This window comes from Gopherus evgoodei, unplaced genomic scaffold (genome assembly GCF_007399415.2).
Source record: "Gopherus evgoodei ecotype Sinaloan lineage unplaced genomic scaffold, rGopEvg1_v1.p scaffold_39_arrow_ctg1, whole genome shotgun sequence".
Lineage (NCBI taxonomy): Eukaryota > Metazoa > Chordata > Testudines > Testudinidae > Gopherus > Gopherus evgoodei.
This window is the reverse complement of record NW_022060060.1, coordinates 1,106,401-1,119,842: the sequence shown is the minus strand read 5'-3', so window position 1 is coordinate 1,119,842 and position 13,442 is coordinate 1,106,401. Positions and strand designations below refer to the sequence as shown.

The following is a 13,442-nucleotide window of genomic DNA, read 5'->3' as shown; positions in this document are numbered from 1 at the left end:
GACGGTGATGTGCCCGGTTTGACAGCTCCACCACATAGTTTACCTCATTCAGTTGCTTGATAACCTTGAAGGGCCCTTCCCAGGCGGCCTGGAGTTTGTTTCTCCTCACGGGGATGAGAACCACCACCTGATCTCCGGTGGCGAAGGCACGGGCTCGTGCTGTGCGGTCATACCAGACCTTCTGCCTCCTCTGGGCTCGGGCCAGATTCTCCCTGGCCAGGCCCATGAGCTCGGCCAGTCTTTCCCGGAAGGTCAGGACATACTCCACCACTGACTCTCCCTCGGGAGCAGCCTTCCCCTCCCATTCGTCCCTCATCAGGTCTAGGGGCCCCCTCACCCGCCTTCCATACAACAGTTCGAAAGGTGAAAACCCGGTAGATTACTGGGGTACCTCCCTGTACACAAACAGCAGGTGAGGTAAGTACTTGTCCCAATCTTGCGGATGCTGGTTCATAAATGTTTTTAGCATCATCTTCAGCGTCCCGTTGAACCTTTCTACCAGCCCGTTGGACTGGGGGTGATACGCTGAGGCCCAGTTGTGCTGGACCCCACATTTCTGCCATAAGGACCGGAGCAGGGCCGACATGAAGTTGGACCCCTGGTCCGTTAAGACCTCCTTGGGGAACCCCACCCGGCTGAAAATTGTCAGCAGCGCATCTGCCACTGTGTCTGCTTCGATAGAGGACAAGGCCAACGCCTCGGGGTAGCGAGTGGCAAAATCCACCACCACCAGGATGTATTTCTTCCCTGACCGGGTCGTCTTGCTGAGGGGTCCCACTATGCCCATGGCCACCTTCTGGAAAGGTTCTTCTATGATGGGTAAAGGCCTCAAAGCCGCTTTCCCCTTGTCCCGGGCCTTCCCCACCCTCTGGCAGGGGTCACAGGATTGACAGTACTGTCGGACATGGGTAAAGACCCCAGGCCAGTAAAAGTTCTGTAGCAGCCTCTGCCTGGTGCGCCGGATTCCCTGGTGCCCTGCGAGAGGGATGTCATGGGCCAGGTACAACAGCTTGTGACGGAACTTCTGGGGAACCACCAGCAGCCTCCTGATCCCCCATGACTCTACTTCCCCTGGGGGAGCCCATTCTCGGTACAGGAACCCCTTCTCCCACAGGAACCTCTCCTTGCAACCTCTCCTCATGGTCTGTACCGCACTAAGGTCAGCCCGGTCTCTGTGCTTCCGCAAGGAGGGATCTTTCTGCAACTCGGCCTGGAACTCAGCAGCTGGGACAGGGATGGGGACCGGCTCTCTCTTGCTGGCTGGGTCTGAGGCCGCAGCCTCTCTGTACCGTGCCCCTGGGCGTTCCCCGCTCCCTGAGTTAGGGTCCTGCACTTCAGGTCGAGTACCTTCCCCGTTGTCGGGGAGCAGTGCCATTTGCCGACTCTGACTACGAGTCACGACCAGGGCACTCTGGGTGTTACTAGGCCAGTCCTCAAGGTCCCCTCCCATTAACACGTCAGTGGGCAAATATTGGTGTACCCCCACATCCTTGGGGCCCTCCTTGGCCCCCCATTTCAGGTGTACCCTTCCCACGGGTACCTTGAATGGGGTCCCGCCCACGCCCATCAGGGTCAGGTAGGTGTCGGGCACCATCCGATCTGAGGCCACCACCTCGGGCCGGGCCAGCGTCACCTCTGCACCCGTGTCCCAGTACCCAGTGACCTTCCTCCCATCCACTTCCAGGGAAACAATGCACTCTTTCCGGAGGGGCAGCCCCGCGCCCACCCGGTAAACCAAAAACCCAGAACCTGGAGCATCCACAGGTGGTATGTTGCCAACCCCCCTTTCCTGGGAATGTAGCCCCTCCTCCGATTGGGTTTTTACCCAGTCCACCCTCTGCAGGTTGGATCTGCTTGGTCTGTCCCTGAGCTTGGGGCACTGGGCCCGTATGTGACCTCGTTGGCCACAGCGATAGCAGCCCATATCTCGTGGGTCCCCTTGAGTGGGTCGGAGGGACCTGCCGCTGGATGTTCCCCTTTTGGGGGGGTTCTCCATAGGCCCCCTTTGGGAGGTCCCATGATGACTCTCTCTCTGCGTTGAGGCAGGCCTGCTCCTTTGAGACTCCTCCCTGCCATCCCCTGCCCGACTGTCCACAAATTGGTCGGCCAGCTGGCCTGCAAGCTGCGGGTTCTCCGGCTTCTGGTCCATCAACCACAGCCTCAGGTCGGACGGGCACTGCTCGTACAGGTGCTCCAGTAGGAATAGGTCAAGCAGGTCCTCTTTAGTTTGGGCCCCAGCCGTCCACTTGCGGGCACACTCCTGCGCCCGGTTGACCAGTTGTAGGTATGTGACCTCACGGGTTTTACGCTGGCTCCGGAACTTTTTCCGATACATCTCAGGAGTCAGCCCAAACTCGCGGAGCAGGGCCTGTTTGAACAGTTCGTAGTCCCCTGCCTCCGCCCCTTTCAGTCGGCTGTACACCTCCACGGCTGTGGAGTCCAGTAAGGGGGTGAGAACTGCGATCCTGTCTGCAAGGTCAACCCTGTGCAGCTCGCAGGCATTCTCAAAGGCCGTCAGGAAGGTATCTATGTCCTCTGCCTCCTTACGCCGGGGAAGCAAGTGCTTATCAAAGCTCTTTGTAGGCTTGGGTCCCCCCTCACTCACCGCAGCCGGAGCCTCACTGCTCCTCAGCCGGGCCAGGTCCAGCTCATGTTTACGCTGTTTCTCCTTCTCCTCCCGCTCACGCTGGCACTGGTTCTCCTCCTGTTTATGCTGTTTCGCCTTCTCCTCCAGCTCTCGCCTCTTTAACTCGAGCTCTTCCCGTCTCAGCTCCCTTTCATATTCCAGCCGCATCCGCTCCACGGATGCCGAGCGTTGCCGGGAGGATCCCCTGCTGGTGGGTGAGCTTCGCCGGGAGGATCCCCTGCTGGGGGGTGTCATGGTGCCCTCGGTATACACTGGGCTCCTCCCCGCCCTTACCCGACACCTAGGAAGGGGGGGTCTCGGGAAGCCCTCGTCTGCCGGCTGACCACTCCCAGCGGGGACAGACACTGGTGCCTGCGCTGCATCTGCCCGGCTGCTTCCCTCAGAGACAGGCTTCCGTTCATTCATGCGGTCTCCCTGCTCCAGCTGGGCAATCAGCTGGTCCTTGGTGCGTCTCCCCAGGCGCAACCCCCTCTGCTTGCACAGCTCCAGCAGGTCACACTTGCGCCGCTTGGCATACATCTTCCTGCTGACCACTCACAGGCCGGGGTGCTCACCGCTCCCCACGGATTCCAGGGGGACCCCTAGTGCACCAGCCCTTCGTGAGGTCACCACCTCTCTGCCAGGGTCGAGCTGCAGACTCCTTCGCCCCTGGGACCGCTCGCTGCAATCCCCCGGGGGACCCTGTTACTGCAAAGTCCTTCTCACTGGGCACACACTCCCAGGGGTTAATCACCCCTTCATTTTACTGCTCCCCAGTCACTTACTGCAGGAAGCGCCGTCCACGGGGTGCAGTATATCCCACTTCTGCCACCAGTTGTCATGGAGTGTGGGGGAGTCCGGCCCTGCACCCCTCTTCCTGGGACCCACAGTGACTCTCAGCCAGCCAGTAAAACAGAAGGTTTATTGGACAACAGGAACACAGGTTACAGCCGAGCTTGCAGGCACAGTCAGGACCCCTCCACTGAGTTCTTCTGGGCTTTCAGGGTGCTTGGATCCTAGCTAGGATACCCTGAATTCCGCCCACACAGCCCCAAGCCCAAACTCAAACTGCTTCCCTCCTGCCACTCCCTTCCTTTGTCCCCTTCCCGGGCAAAGGTGTTGACCTTTCCCCTCCCTTACCTAGCTCAGGTTACAGGCTCTGGTATCATACATCCCCTAAAGTCCTCCCCTGCTCTCCCACTCCCCACACAGACAGTCCCTACTGCATCACAGGGTGACAGTTTCCTGTTTAAATCTGGCCCTTTCTCTGCCCAGCCTGAACCAAGAGAGACAATTCTCAGCCCCCTGGATCTGTGCAGTTCCTGGCTACTCCCCTAAGAGCTTTTCCTTCCTATACCAGGGAAAATGAGACTTTGGCTCCATTTAATTTTCATATTAGCAGCTTTGGAAGGTATTTTGTCCCCTGTGTAATTCGCACAGTCAAGTGAATGTGATACTATTGCCCTTTTTATTTGATTTGTGTCCTGTTTTTCTTCCAAGGTGTCCGGTCCCAGATCCAGCTGGTGGAGTCCGGAGGGGATGTGAAAAAGCCCGGAGACTCTCTCCGCCTCTCCTGCAAAGCCTCCGGCTTCACCTTCAGCAGCTACGATATGAGCTGGGTCCGGCAGGCTCCTGGGAAGGGGCTGGAGTGGGTGGCTAGGGTTAGCTCCCCAAGCGGATCGAGCCAGTGGTATGCTAAGGCTGTCGAAGGGCGAGTCACCATCTCCAGAGACAACTCCATCACCACGGTGTACTTACAGATGGGCAGCCTGAAACCCGAGGACACCGCCGTGTATTACTGCGCCAGAGACACAGCGAGGGGAAGCCGGGCTGAGCTCAGACAAAAACCTCCCCCTGCAGTCACAGGGAAAGGAATTTCCTGCGGGTGGCATTCACGCTCCGCAGCAGTGAAAACAGACACAAAATATCGCCCCGCACACAGCTGTACTAGGAGTCAGAGGCTCTGCTGATCACATCTCCCCAGGGGATGCCCAGCGTGTATTTCATAGAGCAGGAAGAAAGGACAGGTGCATCCGACCTCGCTAGACTGTGGATCTCCCCAGTGACTCTCTGATCACGTACTGTCCATTTTAGGGCTTCCTCCTTCTCCCAGTGAAGTCAGAGAAGAAGCCGAGCCATTCGTGCAACCCAGCTCAGAGGGCATGTTGAGCCCTGAGTGAGAATTGTTTGGCAGGCAGGGTGGGGTCAGTGATCCCTCAGTCATCTTCCCCCTCAGCCCATTAATCTTTGTCTGGATAAGAATCCACCCTTTTTATAGGGGCCAGCACAACATCACAACCCCGTCACAGAAGATCGGGGTAGAAAGAGACTTCAGGAGGTCATATAATCCGAGAGCCTGACAACGTGCCCAGCCCGCACACAGTAACAGGCTGGGCCTTAGTGAGATTTGAGCTGACGCCGAGCTGGTCGCGCACCGAGCCAGGAGCATGAGGAAATCAGCGGTGAGGGTGCTAAGGAGGAGGGGGTTCCAGAGACAGAGGATGGCTCGACATCCATAGATGCATGCATCCAGGAGCTATTTTGTACCCCAGAGCAGGATAGTCAGTTGCAGCAGCTGGAGCTTGGGGAAGCACAAAGATCAGAGGAGGCACCTGGTAAGCGGCTTTGATTTTGGGAAGCGAGTTGTTGGGAGCAGGCTGGTGGGGTGAGAAGGGTTCCAGAAAGCAGGCTTGGGTCTGCGGTGCCTAGAGGCGGAACAGGGCATTGATGGATTCTTTCACATTGCAGTATAATTGGCCTCAGAGATCTCACTGAAAGTCCCATGCAGATACTGGGCAATCCACTTCCGCAGGTTCTTTGGCAGAGCTGCTTTGTTCCTTGTCCCATTAAGAGTAACATTCCCATGTGACTGTGTCATCGGGGCGGGGTGGAGGGTACCATTGCTGCACACAGGCAAGACACATAAGGGCCAGGACAGAAGCCGCAGTCCTGCAGAAGACCATCACCCCAGTAAAAGAAAAAGGTTCTCTCGATCCCAAAGGACCAAGCCCCAGACCCAGGTCAATATACACATCAGATCTTACCCACAAATCATGCTGCTGCCAACCCTTTAGAATCTAAAATCTAAAGGTTTATTCATAAAGGGAAAAAGGTAGAGATGAGAGCTAGAATTGGTTAAATGGAATCAATTACATACAGTAATGGCAAAGTGTTAACAATGGTGCCTCTGTGAAATGTTGCATTTTGGCTTCACAGTTGCAACCTTGGGAGCCCAGTCATCCTTGTTATCTGCAGCTGAATGGCTGTGCAGACTCAGGAGGCGTCCTCGAAGAAGTAAAGAGGACCTGCTGCATGAAGTTATGCAGCAGCTAGCAAGCCACTGCTGAAAATCAAAAACCTCAGGAGTGGCAGGACATTGCAAGGAGGGGACGGAAGGAGAGTGTGGAGCACTGGAAAGAAGCCACGGAGCAGCTCCTAAACATTGTGGAGCACCAAGCAGAATTGATCCAGGTGCTCCTAGCACTGCATACAGACCAGCTCTGCACCCGGCCTCCCCTGCAGTCGGTGTCCCAAAACCCTTTCCCTGGTGCCTCTAGGTCACCAACAACACAGTTTGGCCATCATCCTTTCCTCTCTCGCCACCCACTGCCTCCCACACCAGGGGGCTGTGGATTGTCTCTCCGGGTGCAGCCTGGGCAGAGAGAGGCTCAGATTTAAACAGGACACTCTGGCCATCATTTGCATATCCCCCTCATTTTAAAAGAGTCACACTTCTTCCATTATTGACCTGAATCACTTGCACAAGGTCTGAGAGAGGGGGAACCAGACTGCAACTTTCCCAATGTTTGTACAGCGCTGAGCACACTCTGATGGGATGCTGATTATACTTTTCCTTCAGAGACAACTCTACACCTTCCCTGAATGATTGCAAATCTCTAGGTACCAGTCTAGAGGCACATCCAAAAATCTACCGCTGTCAGCTAATATCTGTGATCTAAAGAGAGGAGCAGCACAGGCTCTGATGTTGGGGGGTCTGTTGTGTGTAAAATTAGTTGAGGGAGAACACTAGTGGGTAGATGTGGAGAGCAGGGGAATAAGCCCTGCCATGGGAGTCTCTATGAGGTGGGAATGGCAGTGGGAGGACATGACGTTAAGGATAAAGCATCTGTGGGATGGGAGTGAACAGGTGTTGCGGTATCAGGCAGATGTCAGAAAATTTTCGCTTTCTAACAGCTGTGTTCAGTCCTATTCGCATTTATTTGTAAAGGAATAGGGGCCTGGGCACCTCCACCAGTGTGAGATGTTAGAATCTTGTGCCTCTGCTTGGACAAACTCCCAGTAATTATTTCTGTAAGTGCAAAGGGGGCAACACAGTTCCTGGGATAGGCTACTAGGCTGAGATAAAACATCTGGGACCGCTTGGGGGAGCACAGTCAGTGTGCTAGGAGGAGGTGAATGGAGGGGGAAGAGAAACTCCCTTTTATAAAAGTATCATTATCTGTCTTCAAGGATTTATAGCTAATCTCTGGGTTTCAGTATTACATGAACATAAGAATGGCCATTCTGAGTCAAACCAAAGGTCCATCTAGCCCAGTATCCTGTCTGCTGAGAATGGCCAATGCCAGGTGCCCCAGAGGGAGTGAACCTAACAGGTAATGATCAAGTGATCTCTCTCCTGCCGTCAAACAGAGGCTAGGGACACCATTCCTTACTCATCCTGGCTAATAGCCATTAATGGACCTAACCTCCATGAATTTATCCAGTTCTCTTTTGAACGCTGTTATAGTCCTAGCCTGCACACCCTCCTCAGGCAAGGAGTTCCACAGGTTGACTGTGTGCTGTATGAAGAAGAACTTCCTTTTACTTGTTTTAAACCTACTGCCCATTAATTTCATTTGGTGGCCCCTAGTTCTTTTATTGTGGGAATAAGTAAATAACTTTTCCTTATTCACTTTCTCCACATCACTCAAGATTTCATGTACCTTTATCATATCCCCCCTTAGTCTCCTCTTTTCCAAGCTGAAAAGTCCTAGCCTCTTTAATCTTTCCTCATATGGGACCCTCTCCAAACCCCTAATCATTTTAGTTGCCCTTTTCTGAACCTTTTCCAAAGCCTGTATATCTTTTTTTTGATGAGACCACCGCATCTGTATGCAGTATTCAAGATGTGGGCGTACCATGGATTTATATAAGGGCAATAATATATTCTATCTTATTCTCTATCCCCTCTTTAATGATTCCTAACTTCCTGTTTGCTTTTTTGACCACCGCTGCACACTGTGTGGACGTTTTCAGAGAACTATCCACGATGACTCCAAGATCTTTTTCCTGATTAGTTGTAGCTAAATTTAGCCCCTATCATATTGTATGTATAGTTGGGGTTATTTTTCCCAATGTGCATTATTTTACATTTATCCATGTTAAATTTCATTTGCCATTTTGTAGCCCAATCATTTTGTGAGATCTTTTTGAAGTTATTCACAGTCTGCTTTGGTCTTAATTATCTTGAGCAGTTTAGTATCATCTGCAAACTTTGCCACCTCACTGTTTATCCTTTCTCCAGATCATTTATGAATAAGTTGAATAGGATTGTTCCTAGGACTGAAAGGAATGAGATGAAATAAATCCATGTTTTCCCAGACTTGACTCTTTTCTCCCAATTAAACTTATTGTAGCTTAAATAGACCTTGAGGGACACAAAGGTTTTTGGCTGAGCTCGGACAGTCTTTAACCAGCTCAGACCATGGTCTGAGCTCAGACAGTCTTTAACCAGCTCAGACCATGATTTGAGGTCTTCAGTAGCTCAGCCAGAGGGTAGAGGTCTATTACAGGAGTGGGTAGGTGTGGTTCTGTGGTGGAAGGGGTCGTGGGGCATCCTTAGTCCTGTCCCAATGCCCCAAGACGTGTTGCTTGGCGTCCCAACAATCCCTGTGCTTCTTTCAATGGTTTGTGCACTGCGCACCCTGCTCTGCCTCTTTCTGGCTGCAGGAATGGATCCCAAACTGCTGACCAGAATGCTGCTCGCTCTGACCAACACCTCATGAGTGGCTGGGCCAATGGGGGCTGCTGAAGCGGCGCAGGCTGAGGGACGTACTGTCTACTGCTTCACAGCTCCCATTGGCCCGGAGCAGCGATCCGTGGCTAGTGGGAGCCGTGATCAGCCGGATCTGCGAAGGGGCAGGTAAACACACCGGCTTGGCCATCCAGGGGTTTTCCCTATACAATCTGCCACCTCTGTTTGAGAAACCCTGTATTAAGGGCATGTTGGTGCACTTATCAGCAGGTAAACATGTAGGGATTTCTATCTGTGTTAGTGATATGAGATAAATATTCTTTCAGGTCTTGTACAGCCATTGACACTCCTGAGAATAAAGTGAAAAGTTCAGTCAGGGACACTAAGAATTGTGCTTAAATTTTAAGTAGTGTCCTGAATAGAGATAGGTTTAAGCAAATTCTTACATGCTTTCATGAGTCAAGGCCTAAGAAATTGTACTAGGGTCTCCCTGACACCATTTGCATCCTTGAAAATCATCCACTGCCATCTCCCTTCAGCGATTTGGAATATCTCAACCCTGCACTGCGCTGGGATTTTACATAACAGTCTTTGTAACAGATTTCCCACACGTAAATATTGCTGAGCTGTGCATCTGAGCGCACTGTATCTTACCTGAGAAGGAACAGGCCCTCCACCAATTAAAGCGTGAGACTGGGATTTTCAAAGGCACCCAAAGTTGTGAAGTTTCCAGCTCCCATGGGATTTGAGTATTTACATTAAGACCCTTTAAAAACTCCACCCTGTTGCATAAACACAGTGGCGAGGTGGAGCTTTTAAGATCTATGCACTGTTAAATTTTATTATTTTATCCAGCATTTCCATAGAAACTTTAGTTTGACATTTTTCTCTGTATTATTGCCTATTTATAGTGAGTGTTGACAATAATATGAACGGTAATACTATGAGGCAGATGAGTGATGCAACACTTCTATGCAGCTGAACTGTTTGAGTCATACCATTAGCCCCACTCAAAGCAGTGCAAATACTGTACTCTCAGTTCCAGTGGCACAGGCCTACAAACCCCTGCAGGGTTATAACCCTAACCCATAGATAGATTCCTTCAGGGTGCCGACTGTCCATTTTTACTGTGTGACCTAGGAGAATTCAGTTATTCAGCTTCTGGGCTAAAACATTCAAAGCAGGCTAGGTGGGGATCCACAGCCAACCATTCATTTTCAGGTGCCAATCTAATAATAATTCTGTCTTGTAGTCCAGCATTGCAAGGAAGAATTTCAAATATAGGTACTGGACCTAGGGGTGCTGGCTTGAAGGTGATTCCTTTATATACAGAGTTTACAGTTTGGTTCAGTATTTCAGCACCCCCCACTATAAAAATTGTTCCAGCGCCCCTGGTTTCAAATGCTTGCCTCCTTCTTCTCATAGAAGAAGAAAAGGACATTTTCAGACATTAGTAATAACACTAACCCCTAGCATTTTATAAAAGCGATTTTCAACAGGAGATCTCAGAGTTCTTCACAAAGGAAGGTTAGGTGATCCTAAAAGGTTATTCCCATTTTACAGAGAGAAATGACTTATCCAAGGCAACCCAGCAGAGCAAGGAATGAATACCCCGTTTTCCACGGCACAGTCTAGTGCTCTATGCACTAGGACACACAGTAGCAAGGACTCACAAACTAAGAAGAGACAGAATTCAGCAGCAGGTGAACAATCAATGATGCATTTTGTCTATGAGAGGTCCCGAGCATTCTTGTAGAGATCATTGAAGAAGTGATCCTATAAGAGAGGCTCTAGCTCCTCTTCTCCAGCCAAGTATCTTTTTTCCTCTGAACTCGACTCCGGAAGGCCTTAGTTTAACGAGGGTTGTGGTTTCTGGTGTGGTGTTTTTTGTTTTTTTAAGAGGAGGTGATGCAAATTCATTGTCCCGAGGTCCTGCATAAATCCTGTGTTCTCCTGGACGGCAGAGTATGAGAAGGGATCAGGCCAAGGTCTTGGTGTCTTTGCAGTTACCGTCAGAAACCCCTTCCCGCGTCAGCAACATGATATCGTGGCTGAATCTTCTCTTTATTCTAGCAGCCCTTGCAGGTAATTCTCCCGCCCCTGCAACTTTAGTGGGAGACTCCGGGGAAGGTTGGACGTTCTTGCCCCAGCCCAAAGCGCAGTGAAGTGAATGGGCATCTTTCCAGCGGCTTCTATGAGCTTTGGTTGAGGTCTTGTATTAAGGTGATTCTAATGGAGCTTTTTCTTCTTCTTTTCCCCCCAGATGTCCGGTCCCAGGTTCTTCCGATGGAGTTCGGAGGTGGAATTCAAAAGCCCGGAGACTCTCTCGGCCTCTCCTGCAAAGCCTCCGGGTTCACCTTCAGCAGCTACCATGTGAGCTGGGTCTGTCAGGCGCCCGGGAAGGGCCTGGAGTGGGTCTCACTGAGGGTGTGGCTACATTTGGAATTTCAAAGCGCTGCCGCGGCAGCGTTTTGAAGTGTGAGTGTAGTCAGAGCGGCAGCGCTGGGAGAGAGCTCTCCCAGCGCTGCATGTAAACCACATCCCTTACGGGTGTAGCGTGCAGCGCTGGGAGCCGCGCTCCCAGCGCTGCTGCCCTGATTACACTGACGCTTTACAGCGCTGTATCTTGCAGGGCTCAGGGGGGTGTTTTTTCACACCCCAGTTGCAGCGCTGTAAAGTGTGAGTGTAGATATACAGCTCTGCTAATAGCCACAGCACGTTTTACAGTGATGCGGTTAAAGGGCGATTCACCATCTCCAGAGACAACTCCAACAGCCTGGTGTACCTGCAAATGAACAGCCTGAAAGCGGAAGACAGCGGCTGCTATTACTGTGCGAGAGACACAGCGATCAGAAACCACCTGCAGTGAATACAAAAACCTCCTCCTCGAAACATTCTCAGCGCCAGCAGAGAGCAGCAGGCACTGACACGGCAGAGCAGTTTAAACACAGATCGTCTTGGCTACACTCACACTTTACAGCGCTGCAACTGGGGTGTGAAAAAACACCCCCCTGAGCGCTGCAAGATACAGCGCTGTAAAGCGTCAGTGTAATCAGGGCAGCAGCCCTGGGAGCGCGGCTCCCAGCGCTGCACGCTACCCCCGTAAGGGATGGGATTTACATGCAGCGCTGGGAGAGCTCTCCCCCAGCGCTGCCGCTCTGACTACACTCACACTTCAAAGCGCTGCCGGGGCAGCGCTTTGAAATTCCAAAGAGTAGCTTGTTTAGTGGCTAGCAATGGAGAAATAGAATCCATCTAGTTGCTGTTGATCATTAGCTTTCTGCCCTTCAACATGCCTCGTCAACATGAACCAAGAGGAAGAAATGCCAGAGACATATTTAAAGAGTCTGTTTGACAGACGCTGGGAATGGGCGACAGGGGATGGATCACTGGGTGATTCACTGTTCTGTTCGTTCCCTCTGGGGCACCTGGCATTGGCCATTGCAGGCAGGCAGGACACTGGACTAGATGGGCCTTTGGTCTGACCCAGTCTGGCCCTTCTTATGTTCTTTAGAGTCATTGTGGACCCGCCCCAGAATTTTTCACACCATAATTTTGTCACTCTCTGCAGATACCTGGAGAAGGCTGAATGGTGCTCCTAGAGCGCATTGCCTCTCTTTGCTCTTTAATGCATAAGCACAAACTGGAGAAGAGTTAAAGATGAGTTTGTTTCGTTTCCTGGGTAATTTCAGGCCGTTCCTATACACCTGGTGGTTCACCCCGAATACAGCCGTTAGGACACTGTTCAAAGACAAGACCAAGCCATTTTAGTGTGGGATTTTCAAAGGCTCCCAAATGGTTCCAGCTTTCCTTTTCGAAACTCCTGTCTTGGGAAGGAGGTGCGTGTTGGAAACAGCTGTGGGGTTAGGGTAGGCCAAATTGCCAAGAACACACAGTAAGGAAGCATCGCTTTCAGATTGCCTGTAGGTCATGGCCAAAGACTAGTGTCAGGGGATACTTCTTGTTCTGTTTTGACATAGTCCCGTTCTTTGGCTGAGGGTTCTGGTCTCTGCTCTTCCCTATCAGTGAGTGCTTTAGAAAAAATCCCCTCTACAGCATCCTGCGTGGGAAGGCCAATGGAGTCACGCTAGGGATTTATTAGACCAATATCTACAGAGCTGTCTGTCTCCTTCCCTCGATTGTATCTATTTAATGTCACTGATCCTTTTAAACATTTCTTCTAACAACCCGCTTTGTTTGTCTCCAGGGGCCCGGGCACAGCTGGTTCTCACCCAGTCCAGCCCGGGGATTAAGAAACCCGGAGAATCCACCAAACTGACTTGTACCGTGAGCGGCTTTGATCTCAGCATATAACATGTTCTGGATCCGACAGGCTCCGGGAAAGGAGCTGGAGTGGCTGATTTATTATTATTCATCGTCTGACAACAGCTACTCCCCGGCAATCCAAGGGCGATTCACAGCCTCCAAGGACCGCTCCAATTTCTACCTACACATGACCGGCCTGGAAGCGGAGGACACCGCCGTGTATTACTGTGCGCAGGGCCAGCTCCAGGCACCAGCATCCCAAGCCGGTGCTTGGGGCAGCAATCTGCAAGGGGCAGTAGTCCCTGTGTTTTTGCCCCCAAGCAGCCCGCTGAATTGCGGGTGGACGGCGGGGGCAGTCCCTGTGCCCATAGGGCTGCACCGCGTTTCCGCGGGGGCGGCAATTGGGCGGCAGTTTCTATGTTCCACTGTCGTCAGGGGCGCAGCTTCTGTCTTCTGGGTGAAGACAGAAGCTGCCTCCGAATTGCCACCGCCTGGGAAACGCGGGAGCCGCATTAAGTGCACTGGTTGCGTCAATTCGGCGCGCTGCTTGCGGCTCAAAAACAGTAGAACCGGCCC

At 52.0% G+C, this 13,442-nt stretch overlaps 2 gene segments (V, D, J or C); both read left to right on the top strand.

Annotated features, from left to right (window-relative positions):
* The first annotated feature begins 3,937 nt into the window (after positions 1-3,937).
* LOC115642229 lies at positions 3,938-4,795 on the top strand. The segment is given in 3 exon segments: positions 3,938-4,037; positions 4,127-4,485; positions 4,721-4,795. Coding segments are annotated over 3 exon segments (480 nt in total).
* A 5,844-nt stretch (positions 4,796-10,639) lies between these two features.
* Positions 10,640-11,469, top strand: LOC115642228. The segment is given in 3 exon segments: positions 10,640-10,685; positions 10,864-11,027; positions 11,290-11,469. Coding segments are annotated over 3 exon segments (390 nt in total).
* The last annotated feature ends 1,973 nt before the right edge of the window (positions 11,470-13,442 follow it).